General features: G+C 32.4%; 4 protein-coding genes across 10 annotated transcripts; all 4 read left to right on the forward strand.

The window, feature by feature from the left end:
* The first annotated feature begins 2049 nt into the window (after positions 1-2049).
* Positions 2050-5480, forward strand: LOC108854657 (protein-tyrosine-phosphatase MKP1). Its single transcript, XM_018628269.2, has 4 exons — positions 2050-2192; positions 2305-4848; positions 4920-5047; positions 5159-5480. The coding sequence occupies exons 2-3, from the start codon at positions 2680-2682 to the stop codon at positions 4974-4976; spliced, it is 2226 nt and encodes a 741-aa protein (XP_018483771.1). The 5' UTR covers positions 2050-2192; positions 2305-2679; the 3' UTR covers positions 4977-5047; positions 5159-5480.
* Positions 5481-6421: 941 nt separating this feature from the next.
* Positions 6422-7638, forward strand: LOC108848606 (60S ribosomal protein L23a-2). Of its 5 annotated transcripts, none has more exons than XM_018622003.2 (4): positions 6422-6519; positions 6687-6732; positions 6975-7338; positions 7410-7638. In XM_018622003.2, the coding sequence occupies exons 2-4, from the start codon at positions 6717-6719 to the stop codon at positions 7492-7494; spliced, it is 465 nt and encodes a 154-aa protein (XP_018477505.1). In that variant the 5' UTR covers positions 6422-6519; positions 6687-6716; the 3' UTR covers positions 7495-7638. The 5 variants fall into 5 exon arrangements, with proteins under 5 accessions (XP_018477505.1, XP_056862952.1, XP_018477508.1 ...); XM_057006972.1 differs by having other exon boundaries at positions 6426-6515; positions 6684-6732; XM_018622006.2 differs by having other exon boundaries at positions 6476-6566.
* Positions 7639-19410: 11772 nt separating this feature from the next.
* Positions 19411-20780, forward strand: LOC108851959 (uncharacterized). The gene is made up of 2 exons (XM_018625441.2): positions 19411-19474; positions 19844-20780. Exons 1-2 carry the CDS (start codon positions 19454-19456, stop codon positions 20672-20674), a joined length of 852 nt encoding a protein of 283 aa, XP_018480943.1. The 5' UTR covers positions 19411-19453; the 3' UTR covers positions 20675-20780.
* A 4730-nt stretch (positions 20781-25510) lies between these two features.
* On the forward strand, positions 25511-26827 carry LOC108851227 (uncharacterized). 3 transcript variants are annotated; one of them, XM_057007018.1, is made up of 2 exons: positions 25511-25691; positions 25905-26827. In XM_057007018.1, exons 1-2 carry the CDS (start codon positions 25671-25673, stop codon positions 26730-26732), a joined length of 849 nt encoding a protein of 282 aa, XP_056862998.1. In that variant the 5' UTR covers positions 25511-25670; the 3' UTR covers positions 26733-26827. The 3 variants fall into 3 exon arrangements, with proteins under 3 accessions (XP_056862998.1, XP_018480134.1, XP_056862997.1); XM_018624632.2 differs by having other exon boundaries at positions 25512-25691; positions 25899-26827; XM_057007017.1 differs by having other exon boundaries at positions 25514-25691; positions 25902-26827.
* Positions 26828-27624: the final 797 nt, after the last annotated feature.

Raw genomic sequence — 27624 nt, forward strand, 5'->3', positions numbered from 1 at the left:
GACATCATCTATAGCAATGTGGGAAGAAAAGAAGAGATATCTATTGCATTGACGTCGACATGCAGGTTACAATTATTGACCAAAGAACATCATCTATAAGCGACTGCGTCCTTAAATTCTCAAGAAAATCCAAACATTATATTATATAAATATCACATGAAAGTGATATGGTTTTGACTAGTTCTACTCCTCTATCTTTTCTAACAAACGATGTTCATGAAGTTTTACTTATTCGCTTCCCAATAGTTTAAAGTCGTTGATTGCGTAGAGTTGTGCGTGGTTCATGTATTGTTTTATCGATTATAGAGAGAGAGTTCTAACATTATAATTTTTTTTTGTAAGTGACTGGTTTAAATGTGGTGATGAACTAAAGAAATAATTGGACATATATTATTTTGCAAATAATCATGAAAATATAAGAAAAGGTTAAAATGGATTTATGCCAATTCCCAAAAAAAAATGGATTTTATTTATTTTAAGGCTCTGAACAATGGAGATCAAGTTTGAAAAACCAAGATCTTCATCATTCAGATTGGTTATATAGTGTTTCCATTATACAACGAAAATGTCTTTCAAAAATATGTAGGAATCAACTAAATGGATATGATCTGATGGTATGGCGGTTTGGAAAGATGTTAAACGTCTTGGGTTAGAAACTAATCACTTAAATTTATTCATCGATATGGTCAGATGGTGTAGATATCTAACTTCCATGTAAAATAAGTTCAGTGGACCGACCCTAAAGAATTAGTCGGAGTTCGGGTTCGGACTCGAGTTCGCATCCCCTGAACTATCAAAAGAGAAAATGTAGGAAGTAAAACTTTATATAAACAATGTTTATTACAGTCGTATATGCTACATTAGCTTAGTTATCCTTACCGTCTCGGGTGCTTGTCACTGTTAATAAATGTGGTTACTATGTAAAATTCAAAGCTGCGTATAAGTTGCAGAAAATAATTATTATGCAAGAAATTGTTTATTTTTGAAAAAAAAGGTTCACTGTCTTTCTCCAAATGAAAACAACTTAATATTGCAAATAAGACAAAAATAAAGAATAAATAAAACAACAATCATTACTGTCAATTATCACTGGAAAAGATTATTAAAAATGTCCACCATAGAAATCTCATCATGTTTCTTTTGGTTCTGCAAGTCTTAATGAATAGTACTGTATGTAGCAAAGTTGGCTCTAAAAATATCAAAAGAGAATGCGGTCTATCCCCTGCCATTAAACGAAAGCCATTCTAAATTCGGATGAAACAAATGTGATAGCTAATCCGTTGTATAGCACTAATTGCATTTTTTTCTAAAACTGACCGAATCAACTAATGGAATATATAAAGAAAATCAAAAGAGAAAATAAGCACTTTTTATATATTTGCAGTGTAAAATATTTTAAGTAATTATTTTAGATGATGCTCTCGCAATGTTACCATAAAAACTCAGATCTAAATTTTAACATAGAAAATAATATACAAACAACAGAACAGAACTAAGACCATCTCCAATGTATTTTGCTATTTTCATCTCTAAAATAGGAGAACTCTATAATAGAGGTGAGATATGCTCCAATGTATTTCTCTAAAATAACAATCTCTAAAATATAGAGTAAAAAATAGAGGAATGCTATTTCTTCCTCTATAAATAGAGGGAAAAATAGAGATCTCTATTATAGAGGAAGAAATAGAGGTGGGTTAGAGCAATTTCATCTCTAAATGCTATTATAGAGGTGAAAATAGCAATGGGTTGGAGATGCTCTAAATGTGTGCCAAAAATTCCAAAAATTCAAGGTAATTTATTACCCTCTGTACAAAGTAGAATTTTTTTTTTGACAACTTTAAAGTAGAAATTAGAAACATAAGAAAAGGTAATTTTAATTCTTATTTTTTGACTGGAGTAGTTTTAATTTTTTGACAAGCAATTCAATTGGTTTCATAGTTTTCAACGCGTTTCAATAAAGAATTCAACTATTTGGAGCTCAGGAGAAAACAGTTAAGTTAAGTAAATTAATAAACGTAACACTAATTAATTAATCTAGGGATTAAAGACGAATATTAATTAAAATAATTTAACTTTCCTTTTGTGTTCATCTTCTTCTCCCCCTTGGCTTTCCCTTCTCTCTTTCTCTCTCTCCACGGAAGAAAAAGTAGATCTATCTTTGACGGCTCTCTCTCTTCAATCCTCTTCACTCCGTAAGTTCCATATCTCTCCTTTCGTCTTATCAGATTCTCGATTTTTCTCTTTAAGGTTATATATATATTCTCCCGATCTCTAATTGAATCTGCTTAATCTTTTTTTCTGCAGTTTGGCTATGTTCTCGTGTCTGATCTGATACTGGTTCCTGTTTTCCGAACCCCTGTTTTGGGTTTGGTCGGAATAGACCTAAGAGAACTTCCTGTTTTAGGTTCGGTCGGAATAGTCTAAGAAAGCTTCCTGTTTTGGGTTTGGTCGGAACAGATTTAGAAAGCTTCCTGTTTTGGGTTCGGTCGGAATATACAAACAGAACTTCTTGTTTTGGGTTTGGTCGGAATAGAGTAAGAGAGGTTGATGATGGTTATGGTTACATCAGAACCCATCACTGAGTCTAAGGAAGAAGCAAAGTAGATGTTCTTGTAAGGAAACGACATCACTTTTGTTTTGTTCTGTTGGATAGAATTAAAAACTCTTTGCTTTTTGGGGATGGTGGGAAGAGAGGATGCGACGGGGAACGAGGAACCTCCTCCTCCTCCTGGTTCCAAAAGAATGTTCTGGCGTTCAGCTTCCTGGTCTGCTTCACGTACCGCATCATCACAACCTCCCGATACTGACCAACATCTAACCATTCCCTCTGGGCAGCAGAGTCGTAGATGCGGCGCAGCTCCTCCTTTAACACCTCGCTCGCATCATCACAACAAGGCTAGAGCTTGTTTGCCTCCACTCCAACCTCTTTCCATTTCGAGAAGAAGCTTAGACGAATGGCCTAAAGCAGGTTCAGACGACGTCGGCGAATGGCCTCATCCACCAACAACCCCTAGCGGCTGCGGTGGCGAGAGGTTGAAGCTCGACTTATCGTCAACGCAGAACCGAGCCTCGGATAAAAGCTCTGGTCTAGTCAAAAGGGAGAAGATCGCTTGCTTCGATAAAGAATGCTCCAAGGTCGCTGAACACATCTATGTTGGTGGTGACGCTGTTGCTAAAGACAAGGAGATACTAAAGAACAACGGAATCACGCATGTTCTCAACTGCGTTGGTTTCATCTGTCCTGAATATCACAAATCAGATTTTTGTTACCGGTCGCTCTGGCTGCGAGACAGTCCTTCTGAGGACATAACCAGCATCCTCTACGACGTCTTCGATTACTTCGAAGACGTCAGGGAGCAGAGAGGAAGGATCTTTGTCCACTGCTGCCAAGGCGTCTCGCGGTCCACCTCCTTGGTGATAGCCTACCTCATGTGGAGGGAAGGGCAGAGCTTCGACGACGCGTTTCACTACGTGAAGTCGGCTAGAGGCATAGCTGATCCCAACATGGGGTTCGCTTGTCAGCTGTTGCAGTGCCAGAAGCGTGTCCACGCTTTCCCTCTCAGCCCCACTTCTTTGCTTAGGATGTACAAGATGTCTCCTCATTCTCCTTACGATCCTCTCCATCTAGTTCCAAAGCTCCTCAACGATCCCTGCCCGGCGTCTCTGGACTCCAGAGGCGCCTTCATCTTGCAGCTCCCTTCCGCGATCTACATTTGGGTCGGGAGGAGCTGCGAAGGGATCATGGAGAGAGATGCGAAAGCCGCGGTGTGTCAGATCGCGAGGTACGAGAAAGTGGAAGCTCCTGTCATGGTGGTTAGAGAAGGAGAGGAGCCTGGTTACTACTGGGACGCGTTCGCGAGCATTTTGCCTTCTATGATTGCTTCAGACTCTTCTTCTTCTGTTGTTGTTAAAGGGGAGAGGAGAGTTGAATCTTATAATCTTGATTTCGAGATTTTTCAGAAAGCCATCGAAGGAGGCTTTGTGCCGACTCTAGCGTCGTCAAACAACGAGCACGAGACTCATCTTCCTGCTAGGGAGAACAGCTGGAGCTCGCTCAAGTGCAAGTTTGCTTCGAGGTTTGAGAGAGGGTTTCGTTACGTCTCCAAGACGTCACTCTCGAGAGTCTACTCTGACTCTATGATGATTGTTCATGCATTAGGCTCACCTTCATCATCAACAACAACAGCTTCTTCTGATTCTGCTTCTGTGTGCACAACATCAAATCCTAGTAGCAGAAAGAGTTTTTCACAGAGACCATCTTCTATTCCACCGCCTTTGATACTGCCCAAGTTCTCAAGCCTGTCTCTCCTTCCTTCCCAGACTTCTTCTACTGAACCATCGCCAGGTAGGAAGGCTCCTCCTCCTTCTCTTGCCGAGCGTAGAGGCAGGTCTCTGAAGCAGCCAGGTTTAGCTGATTCAAACAAAGGCACAGCTGGTTTCACTAGTAATGACATTGTATTCAACTTGGAGGGTGGTGTTAGAAAAGGTGATCCAAATCCATTAAGTGATTGCAACGAGGGAACTGTAGTAGATTCAGATTTGCCACAGCAGGAAATGGATGAATCAGGGAGTGGGGACTTGGAGAAGGCATTATTAGCATGTAGGTGGCCAAGTATGGAGATGATTACAGAACTGAGGAGAGCTTACTTAGATTCAGAATCTGTTATAGCAATTCTGTTGCCAAGTGAGGATGATGATCATGTAGGAGAAACCAGTAGTAGGATTTTGTACATTTGGATAGGAAAGTCATTCTCTTTTGATGTAGACAGTGTGGAGAATCTTGATTGGGTACAGATTGGTGAAGCCATTTTGTCTCAGATGGACTTGCCAGAAGATACCCCTGTGAAGGTAATATAACTTAAATACTTTTTATTGTGTGTGAGAACTAACTGATAAGTTGTTTCTTTATTTGTTCACAGATAGTTAAAGAAGCTGAGGATCAAACTGAGTTTCTTGCTCTGCTAAGTGCGCTATAGCAAACTGTTCCTTTCACAGATTCCTTCCACCAACACGTTTCCATTTATCAGTTAAAGAGTATGCTTCTCAGGTGAGAAGTTCTCTAAACACAATCTTTGTTAGTAGCATGGTTGGAACAAAACACTAATAAAGCTAGGATGACCTGTTTTGATTGTTCTTTTTGTTTTTGCATCTGATGCAGGTCTCTCTCTTTCTCTCTCTCTCTTTCTGGTTATGGAAGTTGAAGTTGAGAGAAAACAACTCTCTTGTACAGTTGGGAAAGCTTCTTCCACAGACATTGTATCGTCAAGGAGCCATTTAAATAGGGCACATTATCAGATAAAAACTGTACGGTTAGGGCTCTAGGAGGGGTTTTAGATTATAAATGGACTTCTTACAATGTTTACATATACTCTCTCTCACCCGTTGGTAAAAACCTCCTTTTATGTTGTTTAAGACTTCGAGTACACTAAAGTAGGTTTTGAATTCTGGTTTAAAGTGTAATCGAATAGTTAGTTTATTTACAGTTCCTGAACTGATCCAGCTTTGGTCTTTGCGCAAGTTCTCAGCAAAACCAAACAAAATGGCATTTCGGTTTACTTCTTTGGCATGCTTCAAAGAGATATGATTCATGTTGACATTGACATATTAGGCTGAACACTCGGTCCTGTTCCTATCAGGTCAAAGTTTTTCAGATTTTAAACATTGGATTTTGGAAGAGACAAGGTATATCAAAAATTTTGTCGAGATTCGAATCAGTTTTTTTTTTTTCAAGTCTAGATCGTTAGGAATCTGTATCTGTAAAATATTTATAGTTTTTGGATAGAACCAAAAAAATATACCTAAAAAGTACTTGAAAAATATTCAAAATTTTATTTGAGACCCAAACCAATGACCTGAAAATGCCAAAAATTTAATCTGAACACTCGAAAAAATATTTCAAAAAATCTGAAAACTACTTAAAATCTGAAACTGTGTCCAAAAACCCAAACCTAAAACTTAAAAAAACATTTGTAATATTAAAAATATATCTGAAATATCCAAATATCCAAATATATCTATTAAACACAAAATAATATTTGATTATATACAAAATAATATTTGTATTTTCGGTATCCGACATGTCTCGTATAGAATCCAGACCTAAACCAAGACTCAAAATAAAAAGACTCGATATGTATTTGACCATAAATCCGAATCTGAATTTGCGTTTAGGTTTTTGGGTCATATAAAATATGTTCAAACCCATGCCTATTCAAATTTGACATGTTTTGTTACTCAAAATTCGTAACCAATGACAGATATGGACTTGGTTTTAGGACCCAACAGTAGCATGCCATCAACCATTACTTTCTGCATTCTGGTTCTTAAGTTCTGTTTCTATTCGAGACTAACCCCTATATTAACCTAATTACAAAATGGGCTTCTTATTATTTGATAAAGCCCATTAATTTAGCCAAGGCCCACAAGGTAACGATCTAGGGTTCTTTTATGAGTCTTGTTATGTTTTCATTTTCCTCTCTCTGAATCTGATCAAAGGGTTTTCGTTTTTCGCCGCTCCAGGTTCGTCCCCTTGTGCTCTCCATCTCAAAACTTGAATCGCTTTCTGGGTATTGAGTAAATTACGTCATCTGTTTTTACCTCCCAAAGCTTCAATCTTTGTTCTGCTTTTCTTAGCTAAGGCCCATGGTGATTGCTTCCTAACTGATTTACTTGTATGGGTTTAGCAGATTTTGTGGAAAGGATCTGACTTTTGAGTAATGGCTCCAGCTAAAGGTACGGCCTTTTTATGGTTATCGTCTTCTATTAGGCTATTAATCTCTCTTTCCTGTTAATAGTCTTACTAGATTCTTGTTTTACATTGATTTGTAATTGGACAAAGCTTGCTGTGTTGTATTTACTGTTGATTATGTTCTGTAACTAAGCAGAGATCTTTGTGGAATTGGCTAATAATGGTGTTATAAATTCGCTTTATAATTTGCATTTTAAATGAGTTTTGCTTACGTTCTTTGTTGCAGTTGATGTAACCAAGAAGGCTGACCCAAAGGCCAAGGCCTTGAAAGCTGCGAAAGCGGTGAAATCAGGGCAAATCATTAAGAAGAAGGTGAAGAAGATCAGGACAAAGGTGACATTCCACAGGCCAAAGACATTGACAAAGGCTAGAGACCCCAAGTACCCACGCATCAGTGCAACTCCAAGGAACAAGTTGGACCATTACGGAATCCTCAAGTACCCACTCACCACCGAGTCTGCCATGAAGAAGATCGAAGACAACAACACCTTGGTCTTTATTGTTGATATCCGTGCTGACAAGAAGAAGATCAAAGATGCTGTCAAGAAGATGTATGACATTCAGACCAAGAAAGTCAACACACTCATCAGGTAAGGCACAAACTCGCTATTGGTAACTTATGAGAGATGGGTGTTTTATAATGAAATGCTTTTGTTTGCAGGCCTGATGGAACGAAGAAGGCGTACGTGAGATTGACTCCTGATTATGATGCTTTGGACGTTGCTAACAAAATTGGAATCATCTAAGTTAATTATCATACCATCTGAGCTGTCATTTTACATTTGGAGTTTGAAAACAGGGTCTTGTCTTAGTCTCAGTTTTGCTAGAAAAAAGGATAATCTCTTTGTTGTGCTTTATCGTTGGGATTCTAAGCTATGTTTTGGTATTTATTTCTCATCTTGTTCCCCAATTCGATTTAAGTAGTACCATTTCTGTTCCAGCCTCTCGATATCGGTTAATTCTGCTTTAAGCGTACCAATTTTAAATCCGGCTAGAATTTGATCTGTGCTTAACTGCTGATTTTGTTGATAGAGAGAGAGAGAGAATCGATCGAAAGAAGAGAGAGAAGTGAGATTTTCTTTTGATTCCGGCGCGGACGGTGCGTGAGTGCCGTACCGGCGCCGGAGTCGGTTTCTAAGCAAGTTGTTCTTGGTCCCCTCCGCTCTCTCACTACCGTCCGTTCAACGACCGCCTTGTCCAAGTTCTGATTCCGATCTCACCTCTTTCGTCGGTTCGGTTTTGGAACAAAGACGCTGTCGTCTGGAGGTTTTCGGTGGAGAGAGAGTGGTCTGCATGTCGGTTTTGTTTTCTTCCGTGATATGGAGGCTCATCTAGCTCCACAGTCGCCGGATCTAGCTTCCGGGAAGGGGTCTTCGTCAGATCTACCTTCGTCGGCTTTTGGTTACAGAGAGCGGAGGCTACCAAAGTTCCGCGCTGCCGCTTTGGAACCCAGTCTTCGTTTGGGTGAAAGTCTCTAGGTTTCGTTTTGGATAAAGGTCGGCGTTTATGCCGTGTAGTTTGGGTTTGGTCACGGCGGAAGAGGTCTCGTGAGACGAGGAAACGCTTCGGTGAGGTGACGAGTTTAAAGGAGAGTAAGCAGGGTTCTAGATCCGCGTGTCTAGGGTGTGATGTGGTGAAAAGCCGGAGGAGATCTCGAGGTTTGATTGACCTCTTCGGCGTGAAGACAACGGTAAAGAACGGTGTTGGGTCGTTTGGAGGCTTGGCGGTTCTGAGCTCTGGCGATCGAGTTCGTAGGTGGTTCGTGGTGCTCCGGCGGCGGTTTGTGGCGGACACAGTCAGATCGAGGCAAGGACAACGCTTTGGCGTGCTGACGGTGAGGATTCACCCACGTGTCTCCCCTCTCTGACGTGTGGATCGGTCAAAACCGACCGGTTTCTATGGGTTGGGCCTATGGGCCGATTTGTAGTTTGAATGCTAGCCTGTAGTGTTTTGGGCTTTAGCTTTTTGGTGTAATCCGTGGGCTTCGGCCGTGGTATGGGCTTGGCCCTTTATCAATATAAAACTTTGTGGGAAAAAAAAAAATAACTGCTGATTTTGTTTCCTTGTTTTTACGAATAGAATATGGTTCGAAGATATCTACTCTATTAATTTAATGTTTCTATTTGAATTTTATCGTGGTATATTGTCCTATCCTGTATAAAGTTTACCATGGTATTAAAATAAGAGAGAAAAATATCAAAATAGCATTAAACACAAAACTAATTCATGATTTTCTTTTTGGAATTTTTGTTTGTCATATTTATTTCATAAGTTCGGATCATTCACGAACATTTTTTTTTAATGAGTATTTTATTTTATCATCTTTATCAAGTATTACCATATTGCCTTTGATATCAATACACCAACCACCATAAATAATCAATTTGAAGCTTGTAAGGCACCTAAAATCGATTTTTAATCCTCATATCTCATTTCTTATACTTGAAAACTACATCTTTTTCACTTTCTCTCAATATTCCTCCAAAAAAACGAAGTCTTTGATTCTAAACTTTGTAAAGTTCAAACTCATGATTCTTGATCATTAACAAGTGGATCTGTTTCGTAGAGAAGTTATGTGTGGTAGGAGAAGCTAATCAAGTTATCTCACATGTTGAAAATATGAAATTGATTTTTTTCAGATCTACTCGTCAGGAGACTTATATATAAGTCTTCTGATCGTAGAAAACTTATACTGAAATTATCTGGTCAAAGCAGATGTTACTTTTACAATTGACTTTATGTGTGTTTTCTAGGACAACTTCTCTCGAAGTATTCCAACTTTTCTTTGTTAACAAAAAAAAATCTCGAAAATACCAGAGAAGACTTCTCTGTAAGTTGTCTAGGATAAACATGTTAGTTTTGCAATTGACCAGACTGTGTCAGAAATTTAACTTTTTCTAGACGACTTACACGAAAGTCTCCGCCAGAAGACTTCCATGCAAGTCTTCCGAACTCTCAGTGGCAGTCTTCTTACAGTCAGTGAAAGTCGTCTAGTTAAATGTAATATTTAATTTTTATTTTTCAGGTGAAAGACTTCCTGGTAAGTCTTATAGGATAAACATGTTAGTTTTGCAACAGGCCGAATTGTGTTAGAAATTTGACTTTTTCTATAAGACTTACATGGAAGTCTTCCACGTGAAAAATAAAAATTAAATATTACATTTAACTAGACGACTTCCTTGTAAGTCGTCGCATGTTAATTTTGCAGTTAAAAAATAAAACAAATATTTATTTTTAATTAGACAACTTTTATGAAAGTTTTCCCGCAGATGACTTACACGAAAGTCTTCTGTGATAACCAAGATTTGACCAGAATTTCGGAATAAAATTCTGGAAGACTTCCGTGTAAGTCGTCTCCTAGAAGACTTATATGGAAACCGTCTAGTTAAAATTAAATATTTATGTTTTAATTTTCCAATTGCAAAGTAGACTTCCGTGGAAGTTTTATACGTCAAAGTTTAATAAAATTTCATTTTCTTTAATTATAAAGATTTTTAACATTTTCTTATTAATTTATTTATATTAGTCAATATTGGGACTCCTGAATGAAATTCATAACTTAATTACTTTTAATTATGAGGTTACTAGAATTCATATTTATTAATGTTTCTATCTGATCCGAGAAGAAGTCTTCTACGTTAGTGTTTGTAAAGTTTTTAAATAAATTTAAGATATGTTTTTTTTTTAACTTTCAAAAGTGTTCAGTAACTTCAAGAATATCAACTCACATGGTTTAGTTCAACATATATTCTTTTTTATCTTTCATGAAATTTGAAATTTTGACTTTCACTTAAAATTTGAAATTTCCCGTTTAAATTTTAATTTCCCGATTAAATATTAATTTTCGCTTATATTTCTATTTCCCTTTTACATTTAAGTCTTCTGAGAAGACTTCTGAGAAGCCTCTGCGAAGACTTCCCAGAAGCCTCTGCGAAGACTTCCCAGAAGTCTTCTAGCAAAACTGTCATATGTTTGAACTTATGCAATGTTTGATATTTTGTGAATTTGGCTACGTTTTCTTGAGAAGTCTTCTCCTTTAGTTGTAGTAAATTTGACTAATTTTTTGTTATTGTGTTTTTCTATTGAAGTTGTATGAATATCTTTAATAATGTCAAGTACTTTTGGCAGTTGTATGAATATCTTTAATAATGTCAAGTACTTTTGGCAAGATAATATTGTAGACATGAACATATTTTCCAAAAAAAAAAAATCATTAATATCTTTTCGAATTTACAAAAAAAATCACAATTAAAAGAGTACACGTACAAATCATAAAACAGACCATAAAAGAATTTCTTATAGATCATTCATCCACAAAGAAAGTTTGGACTCTACTTGACATGGGAAAAGACTCGGTCAGGAAGTCTTCTGACACGTTATATGTTAGAAGACTTCCCAGAAGTTTTCGAAAGTCTGACTCATCTCTGAAAAACTTGCAAATCCGAAAATGTTCAAATTGTTTCAAAACAGAGAAAATGAGTGGAAGATGAGATATGCATACCTTTAAAGCACACACAAAATTACATATCCAAAATTTTAAATATACCTTTAAAGGAGTAGAAGATGAGATCCATGTAATTGAAAACCTACAAAACAAGATGAATTAATGAGAAATACATGAGACCAAAAAATTATATAAAGTTTGGTGTTTTCATGTTCTAAGAGACTTAAGAGAGGTTGGATAATTTTAGTTTGGGAAAAATGAAAGAGCTTTAAGCAACCTAAAGTTAGCAAATGAAGAAAACTTAAGACATAGAGACTTACCAAAACACTCATATCTGTTATGAAAAAGGAGACATGAGAGAAGACTTTGTCAGAAGACTTCCAGAAAATAAGGTAAGAGGTTTAAACAACAAAAAGAATTATCAAAAGGTAAGAGTTTAAAGCAACAGAAGGTTATCAAATGAAGAAAAATCAGATATGGAGACTTATCAAAATCTGTATGAAAAATAAGACATGGGAGAAGACTTTGCCAGAAGACTTTTCCAGATCTATCTCTGATCTGGAAAAACTGCATATCTAAAAGCATTCAAATGGTTTCAAAACATTGAAAAAAACAAGGTAAGAACTTAAAACAAAAAAAAAATCAAAAGGTAAGAGCTTTAAGCAACAAGAGGTTACCAAATGAAAGAAATTTGATTTATATATCTACTTTTAAAGGAGTGGAAAAGGAGAACTAAGTGATGAAAAACTTGCAAAAACAAAATAAATCAGTGAGAAAGACATGAGATAAAAATGAGAAATTGATATAAAGTTTGGTGTTTTTAAGTTTAAAGAAATTATAGTGAGGTTAGAGAGTTTTAGAATGAGAAACATTAAATTTTTGTTGCAACCATTTGACAAAAAAAATATGTATTTTTTCTTTATAAAGGGAAACAAAAATTCCAATAAAGTTAAATATTTTTGGTTCAGAAGAATTTCAAGTAAATCTTCAAATGTTAGAAGACTTTGGGAAGACTTTCATAGACCCTAAATTTATATACTATTCACCCCAAATACTTCTACGTAAGTCTTAAGTCACCTAAACCCTAAACTCAAAATAACTAACTAATTAGAAACAAACACTTCATAAAACTTAACATCAACTTTACGGGGTCATAATGAATTCCATTTTTTTTTTGTTCTCGTAGACTTCCATGAATTCCATTTTTTTTTTGTTAGGTCATAAGGGTTTTGTTGTAGTTTCATTAGCTTTTGAGTTACTTTTGTATTTGATTTAATTTTAGGTATACTTTGGGGATTAAAATCAAATTTAAGTCATATTTGGCAAATTTATGTAAAAAATGAATTCTAGTTTTTATAATGTTTTGGCTTTAGAATCAATTTTTAAAACTAAAGCATGACTGTTTCAAAAGAAGGCCGTAGAAATAAATATTTCTGTCCACAGCTTCTACAGCCTCTTCTAGTCACCCCTATAACCATATCTTAAAAACGTTAGTATGGTGGCAATAAGATTACTTTAGTTTTTCTTATCAAAATTAATTAATTAATTTATGCATAAATATATGAGTGGCATAATTTTGTTAATAACTTCGAGAATAAGAGCAACATCTCTGATAGTATTCTGTTTTAATACTATAGATGATTTAGTTCTGAATGAAAGCAATAAACCATTTGGTGGAATGCTTATTGTTTTTGAGGTGATTTTAGACAAGTACTTCATGTAATTTTGGAGCTAGTTGGACATAAATTGTGTTTGCTGCATTTAATTCGTCATATATCTGGGAATATTGTAATGTTCTGAAACATGCAAAGAACATACAGCTTTACTCTAATAGTTTAAATGTTGAAGAGGAGAAGGATGTTAGGGAATTCTCTCAGTATATATTAGATGTTGTAGATAGAAAAATTACAGCTCGATAATGGTGAAGCTCAGTATATCTATGAGTTTTTCATTACAAATTCAAAGGATCACAGCTGTCAGTCATGAAGTGTATGGAGATTCATCTTCATTGCAAGAGATGAAGGATCCAAAGTTTTTTCAATGAAAACAATTTTGCGTGCCCATACACATACACCCTATGGCTGCAAGTAATTTGTTCTCTCCTGCAGCCAGCTCCGGATCACAGAGAGGATTATGGCGAGTTCTGTGGGCGCACTGCAGTCCATACTCTTGAGGCTTGCTTTTCAGGTGTCCATTTGCTATATATGGAGGGAGCAGAATGGAAAACGTCATGCTCAACCTGCCAAGCCTATCGATCAATTGGCAAAGTTCATTGAAAAGACGATAAAGCAGAAAATCTTATCTATCAAGTATTATGAGAAGGCAAAACTCTAGAGTCTGATGCAATGATGGTTTCATTCCCGATAGTAATGTTTAGTGTCAGTTCCAGTTTTCTATTTGAGTTGATTCTAAGCAATTGATTATATATAATTATTATTTTTTTCTGATGATCAATAAATTTAAAATTTCATCGAAAATAGACCTCAACCGACTATTTATATGGGACCATGTTTGGTGGCACCATACAGACACGATAAGATATATTGGATTTTATGTAATAACATTAGTAATATACTAATTCATAATGTTATAGCTTTAGTTTGAAAACGTGACAGTGTGGAACCCACTCAAACAAGTAAAGCCACTCAAATATACCAAGTCATTATCAGGTTATCTTCCATGTTGAACTCGTGAGCTACAAAAACCACATATAATAGAAAAAGTAATTGCTGGTTATATGTGAATGAGGCCTGGACACGGATCGGATATCTGGGTTTTTGAAGATATTTATGATTTGTTTTGAATGTTACGGATATCTAATTTTCCGATTTGCTTTGCTTCGAAAAAATACGGATATTTTGAAAAACGGATATCTGGAAAATAAATAGATATTTGCGGATACTTACGGATATTTTATTTGTTTTGATTTATACAAATAATTTTAAAAATTCGATACAATTTTTTTTTTGTAAAATATTTTTTGGAATGATATAAAAGATAAAAATTAAAAGAAATAGTGAATCTATATATTTTGTAAATTTTTAAAGATAGTTAACAATTATAATAATACAAAACTTAAGAAAAAAACTATAATTGTTATAAATGTTTTCTTTTCTTTTTATATAATACTTTTATATAAGTAATAATGTGAATAGAATCTGTCAAATCATATGTTATAGAATAATTATATAGCTTTATATATTTAAAACTTTAAATATAATAAAAAAATAGATGTATTTATATATTGACGGATCAGATATTCGCTTCCCAAAATTTTAATATCTGTGATTTGCTTTGATTTTAATGGATATTGAATTTTAGTATTTTCTTTGCTTCGAAAGCTTACGGAGATCTTGAAGTTTCGGATCGAATAGCAACAAATAACGAATTGAATCAAATTTAACGGATAAAATGCCAACCCTAATGTGAGGTGTGTTTAAAAAAAAGTTATATGTGAAGTATTGACTATCACCGATACCTAACTGTTTACACTAAACTATAGAAAGTATGTTATTCATAACAATATTTTTAATTTAATAATGTCATGTAATTAATATCATAAGTTTAATTTCACTTTTCCTTTTTTTTAAAATGACATGAACATTGTTGATGGTAGCTCAGTCCATCTGGTTTTCCTATTGATCAATTAAAATTCTACGTCCAATCGTACTTTAACAAAAATTTGATCCGACCCAGCCCCAAAAGTAAAATTTAGTCATAATTTTTCAAAATTGGTCCAAGAAAAAAATTAAATGGGGACGTCATTTTTCTGTCTGACAAAGGAGAAAACTCTAAGAAATTAAAATTTAGATTTAAACCAGTGAAAGAAAAAAGAAGTAAAATGTAGAGAGAGTTAACTGATTTCGGGGTCAATAATGCCTCTCACGTTTTGATTAAAGAATTTGGTCGACAAAGAAGATATTAAAAACTATATATATATATATATATATATATATATATATATATATATATCTTTAATATGAATATATACTAAATGAGACTTGTGTTCCAAAAAAAAAAAAAATACTGAATGAGACTTCTAACTCATATAATTTTATGATCATTTATATCATAATGGAAATTTTAATAGTTTATAGTCATTTAAAAAAAATAAAATATAACATATACAAAAATATATAATTTTATTATTTTTTTAATATTATTACTTAACTTATGTTAATAATATAAAGTCAAACAAAACTGATGGAGTATACACACATTTTTTATGGCTCAAATTATATATCTTGTCAGTATACATGCATGTTGTTGATATGGTTATGAAGCAAATAAAAATATTAATTAGGTTAGTCATATGGTATTAAATTCATCAAAAAATTGTTAGCAGTTAACCTGTATGAAGATTATTTTCTTGTCAACACCTGTATGATGATTGTTACATGGCCATTTGAAATCTTTTAGTGATTGATATATATATATATATATATATATATATATACATATACATATATTTCCTACATAATTTATTAAATTAACTATTTTGAATTCAAAATTTTTTTTTATATGATTTAAGGGTATATAGTGATCCGAGCCTCAACCGACTAATTTTATGGTAAACTATTTTATCGGCGCCACATAGACTTGATAGTTTGCAATTGGAATTAAATACTCATGTCATCTAACCATTCAAATAGATAAATATGATTTTGGTAAATTTTGAATCTGAAATGTTCAGTACTTTTCAACTTTGCCGTACCACTGGATAACACTTGTGTAGCTTTAATGCGAAGATTTTTTCTGACAACAATAAATAAACTAAGAGTTCTCTATTGGATCAGCAAGTCAAACTGGCGGGAAAAAATCGACATAAACTATAGCTGAAGGAGAACTCTTTGTACCCCGTGCAAGCTTGTCCGCCATAGTGTTTTGTGCCCTTGAAATATGTACGATCGAGAACGTAGGGAAGAAAGTCTTACTACATTGAAATTCCTCCAAATGTGTAGTAAAAGCTGGCCAGTCTCCAGGTATCGACACCATCTTCACCAATTGAGAGCATCTATTGCAAAAAATATATCAGAGAACTGCAGGGTCTTCATGCACTTCATAACCTAAATCAACGCTTTACATTCAGCATGTAAAGGTGACAAGCTTCTTCGGAGATTAATCGCGCCCAGCATCTTCTCAGTTGAATCAAAGTTTCGACAGAACCATCCTTGGCCCTTCCATTTATCTCGCATTAAGTTATTAATGCGAAGATATTAATAACTTAATATTCATTTATTTATATTTTATATTTTCTGATTTAACATTTAGTTACAAAAATAATATTAATAAAACACAAAATTACAATTTTAAATATGTAATTTATAATATTTTATATAATATAAGTTAGTTTTAAAAGGTAATTTTAATAAGATATATTGGATTTTATGTATAATATTCAAATATAAAACAATAAATATAGGGAAAATTGCTAAAATCAACTCAAATATTGATTCTAATCCTAAAAGTATACTCCATATTTAATCAAATTCAAAACCAACCAAAAAAGTGGTAAAATATTATTTAACCTTCATGACCAAACAAAAAACCAGAATATTATTTGCGGTTATGTCTTAAGTCTACGCGTAATAAAGAAAATCTACAAATCTGTAAACCTCCTACAAAGTCTACTATATAGACTTATTCTTTAGTCATTAGTCTACATAATAATTTAATCTAATAAATTAATTTTAGAAAGGTAAAAAAATATTTTTTGTGAAATTTTTTATTAGTCATCAATATAAGGATTAATATGAAGTTTCAAAATTAAAATTTTATATAATTGAACAATTTAGAAGAATATATATACTAAACAAGTTGATACAAAAAAAATCATTTATTAGTATATTATATGGTAAAGTTGTAAAAATATATTCTGTTACTACCATATTTTTTATAAATGATATAGTATTGTTTTTCAAAAGTTATTGCTTGATGGTTAGATTATGGTAACATGATCAAATTATTATAGATTTTGACAAGATTCTTAGATATTTTTAATAATTTTATATCATATCAAAGAAAATATTTATATAAATATTTATACCTTTTGTGGGTGGTTAAACCATTAAAGCTATATTTACTCACTATAAGGATAAATCTGATCAAGTCTCTAAAGTACCGAATTGTATTTAATATTTTATTGCGATAATATAATTTTATTGACTGATTAGCATTCGATCCATTAGGTTCAATAAGTATTTTTATTCGTTAATTTTTTAACTAAAACCAACAAAACAAAATTTTATTAAAATTCTTAAAAAGAAATAAAATATTCTAAAATTATTATTTCGGAAAAAGGAAAATAATATATAAAAATTATTTAACTATAACTAAATTAGAAAACTAAAAAATAAATAAAAATCACAAATGATTATTTATATTTTTTTAAAGCTAATGAACTTACAAATATATATATTTTTAAAAGTTATTATTTCTGCACATAGCGCAGAAAACTCTCTAAGAATATATAATAGAAAAAGTAATTACGTTGACAAAAAAAAGAAAAAATAATTGCTGGTTATGCCAAGTATTTATGTGAAGTATTAACCACCACTTCATGACTAACCATTTACACTAAAGAAATGTATACTTAACTATACAAATTATATTTTATTCATGACATTATTTCTTAATTAATGTATGAAGTCATGTAGTTAACATCACAAGTTAATCTCATTATTTAAAAAAGTGATGTCCAATCGTAATTTAACAAAAATTTGACATGATTGATTGGCCTAATAAAAATGAAATTTGGTCACCATTTTTCAAAATTGGCCCAAGAAAAAAGTTAAATATCAGTACAACAAAGGAAAAAAATATAAGAAATTAGGGTTTCGATTCAAATCGGTGAGAGAGAAAGCAAGTTGGTAAAAACGTGTGGGTTATTCACCAAAATAGAGAGAGAGAGAGAGAGAGAGAATGAGAGAATGAGAGAAATAGGGAGATTAATTCGATTTCGGGGTCAATTAGCTCTTATGTTTTGATTTTAGTTAAAGAATTCGTTCAACAAAAAGAAAAAATTAAATAGGTAAACATCTTTAATATGAATATATACTAAATGCGATTTCTAACTCATGTAGTTTTATGATCATTGTATCTTGTTATAACAAAACAATTAATTCACTGGTCACAAAAATTTTATTTTGAGTCATTTTAATAAATTTAATAATTTATAATCGTTTTAAAAAATTAAAAAAATAACATATACAAAATATAAATTTTTACTATATGGTTAATATTATTTATTAGTTTATGTTAATAATATAAAATTAAAAATGATAGAAAATACACAAAATGTTATCAATAAAACTAGGTAATTTATTAGTTTTTATTTTAGAAAAGAATTTAGAATGTTTTTTTTGTTGGCTAGTAATTAATTTTAAATTTAATTTGATCAGAAATATATTATATGTTTATACAGATGACATGTATTGTAATTATTATAGTAATTTATACCTATTTGAGTATATATTCACCTAAGGACTCTATAATTCATTCTATTAATGATTTGTATTATAATTATTTATAGCAATGTTTTCAATTAATATATATGAGATTTCAGGTTGTTTTGGAAAAATAATGATAATATATCTTTTTCAACCAGATCTAACAACTGACATGAAAATAGGTTATACCTTTTTTTTAATAACCGTGGAGATCCGGCGATCTAGGTCAATCAATTAGTCTCATGAAACCTATGGCACTCCATGTATTCTTGTGATTTAACGTCTGGCCGGGTGGTTACAAGGAATTTCGAAACCGAATCCGTATTAGAGCCGAAGCTCACTCAAGACCACTAGCCCACTGGCTCACCACCTTTGTGGTTAAAATAGGCTATACTTAATAATATACATTTAAAATCAGTTGCAGATTCTAACAGCAACGTTGTGGATGATTAGTTGGAATGAAACTAAATATTTTATTCTAAAATGTATAACTTTTTGATGTAGGTGTATATGATAATAATTATAAGAATTACAAGAGAAAATGAATAAAAATGAAAAAAAAATATGATTACATCAATATTTTTCTCTATAGCTTCCTAAATTATTTAGTAAAGGTTGCTAGAACCATTTTGTAAACTTTTTTACTTTAGCTTAAAAAACTAGATGAATATGATTACTGATTTTTATGATTGAACGTAAAATTAAAGCTAAAGACGTATGGTTACACACGAACTAATCACCCTCTCCCCTAGGGCTTTATAAACGTGTTATGGCCTTCTCCTTCTTCACTGAACACACACTAGAGAAAGAAATATGAGCAATCATCAAACGACGGTGAGATAGATTCTCTCTCTCTCTCTCTCTCTCTCTCTCTCTCTCTCTCTCTCTCTCTCTCTCTCTCTCTCTCTCTCTCTCTCTCTCTCTCTCTCTCTCTCTCTCTCTCTCTCTCTCTCTCTCTCTCTCTCTCTCTCTCTCTCTCTCTCTCTCTCTCTCTCTCTCTCTCTCTCTCTCTCTCTCTCTCTCTCTCTCTCTCTCTCTCTCTCTCTCTCTTCGTGATAAAATATCATCTTATCTTTTTCTTTTTTTTGTAAACTGGCTTAATATCATCTTATCTTGAATAAATAGCCCACGGAATTTTTCTTTCATCTGTTTCTGCCATTTTTAATCTCAAATTTGTTTGTTTCCTTTTTAATGGGAGACAAGCCGGTGTTGAAGCAACTAGAGCCATGGTGTGAGCTTAAAGACAAAGTGGTTCTTCTGACCGGAGCTTCTTCTGGTATAGGAAGAGAGGTCTGTCTCGATCTGGGCAAAGCTGGCTGTAAGATTATCGCAGCAGCTCGCCGTGTAGATCGTCTCGAATCTCTCTGCTCTGAAATCAACAGCCTAAGTCCAACCGGAATCAAATTAGCCGCACCGCTCGAGCTAGACGTTTCATCAGACCCAGCCACCATTCAAAAAGCTGTCAAACAAGCTTGGGACATCTTCGGAAAGATAGATGTGTTGATCAACAACGCCGGAATAAGAGGCAATGTCAAGACGTGTTTAGACTTGTCTGAAGACGAATGGGACAGAGTCTTCAGAACCAACTTAACCGGACCTTGGTTAGTATCCAAATACGTCTGCAGTTTAATGCGAGGCGCTAAACGCGGTGGCTCGGTGATAAACGTCTCGTCGGTCGCCGGTCTCCACCGCGGTATGTTGTTCGGTGGAGTCGCATATGCTTGTTCGAAAAGCGGCGTTGACACCATGACGAGGATGATGGCTATTGAGTTAGGTGTGTACAACATAAGGGTGAACTCTATTGCACCGGGGCTTCTTAATTCAGAGATCACTCAAGGTCTTATGCAAAAAGAGTGGCTGAAGAAAGTGAACGAGAGGACTATACCGTTGAAGGTGCAACAGACCGTGGATCCTGGAATTACCTCGCTGGTTCGCTATCTCATTCACGACTCTTCTCGGTATGTCTCCGGAAATATATACATTCTTGACTCTGGAGCTACAATACCTGGCCTGCCCATTTTTTCTTCTCTTTGAGCCTCAAATGTCGTGTGTTGTAATAAAAACAATGGTTGAGATACCCGTCAAACTGAAAACGCTACACCAGTTGAACATGATTTATTTAATTTTAGTTTATTCAATTCTTGACAAAAAAAAATGTTAGTTTAATTCGGTAAAATAAGCGTGAAGAGGTGTGTTAATGAATGAAGTCATACATACATTATATTTAAAAAACTTAATGTGAAATATAAAAATTATAATTTAATCTGGTGTTTGAAATTTCTTGTATTGTATTTTCCCTTTATATATTGAAAACATTTTTTATAATGATTATTGAAAAATATTTTATTAAGAAATCAATTTTTGAATATATGTATATTTTGAATAAATTTTTGATAAATAAATTTAAAATTAGTATTTTTATTTAAAATATGTAATTAAAGTTTAAATTTTGTTTTATGATTATTTTAGATAAAAGATGTTTTTAGCTAATTAGATTGGACTATTTTAGTATATTTTAAAACTGATCCAGATATATAATTTCTAATAAAATAATGGACTTCCAATATTTTTAATAACATAAGTCTATTATTTGTTTTAATATATTGTTATCCATATTTCAAAAAAATATTATTATTTTCTTATACTGCTATTTTTGTTTCCAAAGAATTTTCAAATGTAATTCAGTTCTAATGATGATACAGATGAAAGATGAAGTCCTATGTCAGTTTTTAAAAAGGAGAGAAATCATTTACTTGTTAATTATATATAGAGTATCTCACATGTTCTGAAAAATAATTTGTTTCTCAATCTCTCTTATTAAGCCATTAATTTATGTTTTGATATATTCTGTTAAAAACATGTGCAATGAGATACTAAATATTTTAGCTTATTTCCAAAAAAAAAAATAAAGAAAGAGAAACAAATCTTTTTGGATCTAATGATACAGATGAAAGATGAAGTCCTATGTCAGTTTTTAAAAATGAGAGAAATCATTTACTTGTTAATTATATATAGAGTATCTCACATGTTCTGAAAAATAATTTGTTTCTCAATCTCTCTTATTAAGCCATTAATTTATGTTTTGATATATTCTGTTTAAAACATGTGCAATGAGATACTAAATATTTTAGCTTATTTCCAAAAAAAAATAAAGAAAGAGAAACAAATCTTTTTGGATCTAATGATACAGATGAAAGATGAAGTCCTATGTCAGTTTTTAAAAATGAGAGAAATCATTTACTTGTTAATTATATATAGAGTATCTCACATGTTCTGAAAAATAATTTGTTTCTCAATCTCTCTTATTAACCATTAATTTATGTTTTGATATATTCTGTTAAAAACATGTGCAATGAGATACTAAATATTTTAGCTTATTTCCAAAAAAAAAAAAGAGAAACAAATCTTTTTGGATCTAATGATACAGATGAAAGATGAAGTCCTATGTCAGTTTTTAAAAAGGAGAGAAATCATTTACTTGTTAATTATATATAGAGTATCTCACATGTTCTGAAAAATAATTTGTTTCTCAATCTCTCTTATTAAGCCATTAATTTATGTTTTGATATATTCTGTTAAAAACATGTGCAATGAGATCTCCCTATATATTAAAGTGACTTCTAAAATAGGTGGCAATCATACAGAGCTTCTCAGAAAATTTCTCTTAATTTTATTGGTTGATTTTTGATAATTTCTTTTTCTTTTTTTTTTTAAATCATAGGGAGAGAGTTAACCTAGAACTACTTAATTTACGTTTCCAAACACTCTCAGGGAATAAAGACAAAACACTACGTTTTTCTCTTTTGTCGATTAGAAAAATCAAACTTTGGGATTTTTTTTCAATGTTTCCCTTTGATCATTTTAATTGGATTTGGGGATTAGATTGATATGGTGAATCGAAGGCCGAGCAGAACTAGAGGAGTTCGAGAGGTGGATCGGTAATATCAGTTCTCGGAACAGTGAATGAAGGTCGATCGAAATCAGAGAAATCGGAGAACTGCTTCCTCAAGAACTGACATATAGTGTCTTCTTTCATTCCGGTGGACCGAGCTTCATTCACTGTTCCAAGAACAGCTTCCTCGAGTACCGATTGGTGATTCCGGTGAGGGCTTGGGTTACGAATCGAAGGTTGCGTTCTTCTCTTGATGCCATTGATTAAGCAAGCGTCCAGTGATTGAAGAACGCAATGATATGGTACGTTTTGTGAAAACTGTCTCGGCCAATGTAGAAAATTGATTGTGGATGAATTAAATGTTGTATCGGGAACACTTGCAAAATTCGAAGCTTGATTTTTGCTGAAATGATCGGGAACACTTGTAAAATTTAAAGCTTGATTTGTGCTGAAATGCTCTCTTTATTTTTGCTTGGGGTTGGAATCAAAATTTGAAGCTTGATTTTTTGAAGAAAATCTCTCTTTTTAGATTGTGGTTTTTTCTTTGGTTTATTAGTGGCATCAATATCACAATATTATGACATTTACACACAGAGAACAATATTCAGTCAATATCTTTGATGACCAACGTAAATCAAAGTGGATGGATTGGATAGAGAATAACAAACTAAATTATGATGGTGTAAATCTCAAGTCTTCCCATGGCTGTGCCGTTCATAAATTTGTTTGGGATCCAAAAGTTAAGACATGAAACCCGAAATTTAAGATTTGAAGATTGTTATTTTTAATTTTTTGTCGTATTTTTTTACTTATTATTATGTCTTAGATTAGATTTTCTTTAATTTGTTTGGGATTTTTTATGTTTTTAATTATTATCCATTTATTTGGAAAATAGTGTTATACAAGCAAAGTAAACAATATAAGGAACAAAAACACAACAGCTCTTTTTTTCGAAGCTACAACGACATACTCTAATTGCTTTCGTAATAAAATATCATATAAACACATATTCTACTTCGTTTAATATTTTAAATTAAATATTGAATAATTGGAACAAGTTTTCTTATCACGAAACTGAATAATGTACAAGATAATATAAATTGATATAATAAAAGTATTGTTTATTTGTAATTGCACTTAATTACTTCATTCATTAATTTGTTTGTTATTAACTTACCTTATTTTGAATAAGGTAACTTTCGGAAGTTGATATCATATTAATTGCAAACCACTTTATCTAAATGTCAATATTATATCTTTATTAAAACTGTTTAAAAATACTTGGCCAGTACTCATATCTTGATCTCAAACACTAGGTATATTTAACATGTTACGGTGAGGAAGGTGGATTACTTGACCAATACATAATTCAAGCAAGATTTATGAAGATATCAAATTAATTGTGTTTCTACCTATTAGACCAGATGTCTGATCATTGTATTTAGAAAGTAAATAGATTTCAGAATTAATGTCAAAGTAAAGTCAAATTTACTTTGAGGCTTTTTACTTGGTAAATAGTTTTTTTTTATGAATTACAATTGATAACAAATTTATGATTACGAGTAAATATGGGTAGAAGATATACGCATAATAATTTTACGGACCTAACTTATGTAACATATAAAAAATTAGCTTGACGGACATACCATTTATAAAAAAAACGTTTATATAACAACACATATTTCAACCTAAAGAGTTCGTATAACCTAATTTTGTCGTCTGATCATAGAGATGTCTACTTTCAGCACAGTTTCAGAGCTCGAACTTTACAAAGAGCTATGTCATATTAATGTTCAGATTATACGTATGTGGAAAAAATTATATTATTTTCTGTTCAATAAATTTTAGAAATTTATAAATCTATCAAATAATGTTAACCCGTCCAATTGCTTACAAAATTTAATAACTTTTTGCAGGTTTCTAATGGATTTTGTTTTTTCTATTGAGAATTGTACTTCATAATTAATATTATTTATGGATAATATTCTGAATTTTATTATATTTTGTTTTAATATGCCTTATATAAATTTTACAAAAAATTAAACATAATAATATTATGGGGAATTTTCAAAAATACCACTTTGATGATACCATTATTCAACTTTACAACCACTAAAGATACATTTTCAAAAATACATTATTCAATAAAATGTTAAAGACTCTTATATCCTTATTTTTATATGTTTTTCAAAATTCTAACTCCTAACTCTAAATCTTAAACTTCCAACTCTAAACTCTAAACCCTAAACCCTAAATCCTAACTCTAAACCCTAAACCCTAAACTCTATATCCTAAATTTAATACCCTAAACCCTAAATCCTAAAACCTCAACTATAAACCCTAAATCCTCAACTCTACACCCTAAACTATATACCCTAAACCGTAAAATATCAAATCTAAACCATAAATCCTAAACCTTCAAATCTATATCATTCCTTAAAAGTGGTGGTAAAAGTGGTTAGTGTAAACATGAAAAATGGTACTATGAAAATGGTATTTTAGGCAATTTCCCTAATATTATTCACCTAAAATACAAAATTACAACACATATACAATACAATTCTAATTAGTGATAATATAAAATCCGTTACTTCTAAAATTATACTCTATTTATTTCATATTTTGAATGAAAGTATCTTCTCAAACACACAAATTATTTTGGAACAGTGCAATTATACGTACACACAATAACTGCCTCTCGATACTGAAATTAATTTGTTCCCTCTAATCTATGTCAAAGGCGGAGTACTAGCATTTTTCCATGGCTAATGCTTTCTCCAAAAAACGGTGGTATTATGATATAAAATCTGTTACTTCTAAAATTATACACTATTTATTCCATATTTTGAATTTTTTAGTACTAAATATTTTAGCTTATTTCCAAAATAAAATAAAAAAGAGAAACAAATCTTTTTGGATCGGATCTAATAGTTGACAAAAAGAAAGGAAAATGAAAATATCGGATCTGTAAGATAATAGATTCAGAAAACCTAATTAGTTTAGTGATTACACAAAAATACAAAATCAGTTAAAGATTTGATAGCCACGTTGAGTTGTCGTTTTGGTTTACAGTTCAAGATTATATATCTACAGGAGTTGTTTTATGGGCTTCTGCAGAAAACACACTAGAGAAGTAATATGAGCAATCATCAAACAACGGTGAGATCGTTTATCTTCTCTCTCATTTCCAATTATTCGTTTCACTTTCTTTCCTTTTAAGATATATAAGAAAGGGTTTTGAAGCACACGTCCCTATACGTTGATGATAAGATCTCTCGTCTTGAAATCTTTTGTCTTTCACATGTTTATTATGTCTTTATAATCTGAAGTACGTGGATTTATTTGTTTCCTTTTTTAATGGGATAGAAGCAGGTGTTGAAGCAACTAGAGCCATGGTGTGAGCTTAAAGACAAAGTGGTTCTTCTGACCGGAGCTTCTTCTGGTATAGGAAGAGAGGTCTGTCTCGATCTGGGCAAAGCTGGCTGTAAGATTATCGCAGCAGCTCGCCGTGTAGATCGTCTCGAATCTCTCTGCTCTGAAATGAACAGCTTAAGTCCAACCGGAATCAAATTAGCCGCACCTCTCGAGCTAGACGTTTCATCAGACGCAGCCACCATTCAAAAAACTGTCAAAGAAGCTTGGGAGATCTTCGGAAAGATAGATGTGTTGATCAACAACGCTGGAATCAGAGGCAATGTCAAGACGTGTTTAGACTTGTCTGAAGACGAATGGGACAGAGTCTTCAGAACCAACTTAACCGGTACTTGGTTATTATCCAAATACGTCTGCAGCTTAATGCGAGACGCTAAACGCGGCGGCTCGGTGATAAACGTCTCGTCCATCACCGGTCTCCCCCGCGGTATATTACCAGGTGGACTCGCCTATGCTTGTTCCAAAAGCGGCGTTGACACCATGACGAGGATGATGGCTATTGAGTTAGGTGTGTACAACATAAGAGTGAACTCAATAGCACCGGGGCTTCTTAAGTCAGAGATCACTCAAGGTCTTATGCAAAAAGAGTGGCTTAAGAACGTGAACGAGAGGACTATACCGTTGAAGGTGCAACAGACAGTGGATCCGGGACTTACCTCATTGGTTCGCTATCTCATTCATGACTCTTCTCGATATGTCTCCGGGAACACATACATTCTCGACTCCGGAGCTACAATTCCTGGCCTTCCCATTTTTTCTTCTCTTTGAGCCTCAAATATCGCGTGTTGTAATAAAAACAAGGGAAAATTGTCAAAACAGAACAAAAATTCAGTATTGTTGTCATTATAAAACCATCATTTAGTTGTTTTTTTAGTATAATTTTTTTCATAATCCCAAAAATAACTTTTGATTAATCTAATTAAACACATTAAACTAATAGATTTTTTAAAAAAATTAACTAAAATGTTTTAAAAGGGAAAACAATAATAAAACTTTTAAAAAAGTTTTTAATAAAAATGAAATTCATAAGATTTATAAAATAAAATTAATTTACAAAATTGTTTTAATAAAAACATTAAATAAAATTTATAAAAAACGTTTTACAAATTTTTACTTTTATAAAAAGTTTAAAACGTTTTTAATAAAACATTAATAAAATAAAATTTATAAACTTTATAAAAATCAAAAATAAAACTTTACAAAAAGCTTTTAATAAAAACTAAAAAAAAAACTTTATACAAAATATTTTACATAGTTTTATTTTATAAAAAGTTTAAAACGTTTGTAAACTTTTTAATTTTATCAAACTTTTTGATAAAAATAAAACTCTTTAAACTCTTTTAATAAAAGTAAGATTTGTAAACTTTATAAAAATAAAAATAAAACTTTACAAAAAGTATTTAGTTAAAAACTGTAAATAAACTTTATAAAAAACGTTTACAAAGTCTTTTTTATAAAAAGCTTAAAAAGTTTGTAAATTTTTAGTTTTATTAAGCTTAAAAAAATAGAACAAGAGTTTGAAAATCACAAGATAAACTATGGAGATATCATAGATTTATGAAGAAACAAAATGCAAAGTCATCTTTCACAAGTAAAATCGGCCATAACACGTTTTAAGAAGTTAAAATATTTTTAGGAGATTTTTAGAATATTTTCTTAA

Source organism: Raphanus sativus, chromosome 4 (genome assembly GCF_000801105.2).
Source record: "Raphanus sativus cultivar WK10039 chromosome 4, ASM80110v3, whole genome shotgun sequence".
Classification (NCBI taxonomy): Eukaryota; Viridiplantae; Streptophyta; class Magnoliopsida; order Brassicales; family Brassicaceae; genus Raphanus; species Raphanus sativus.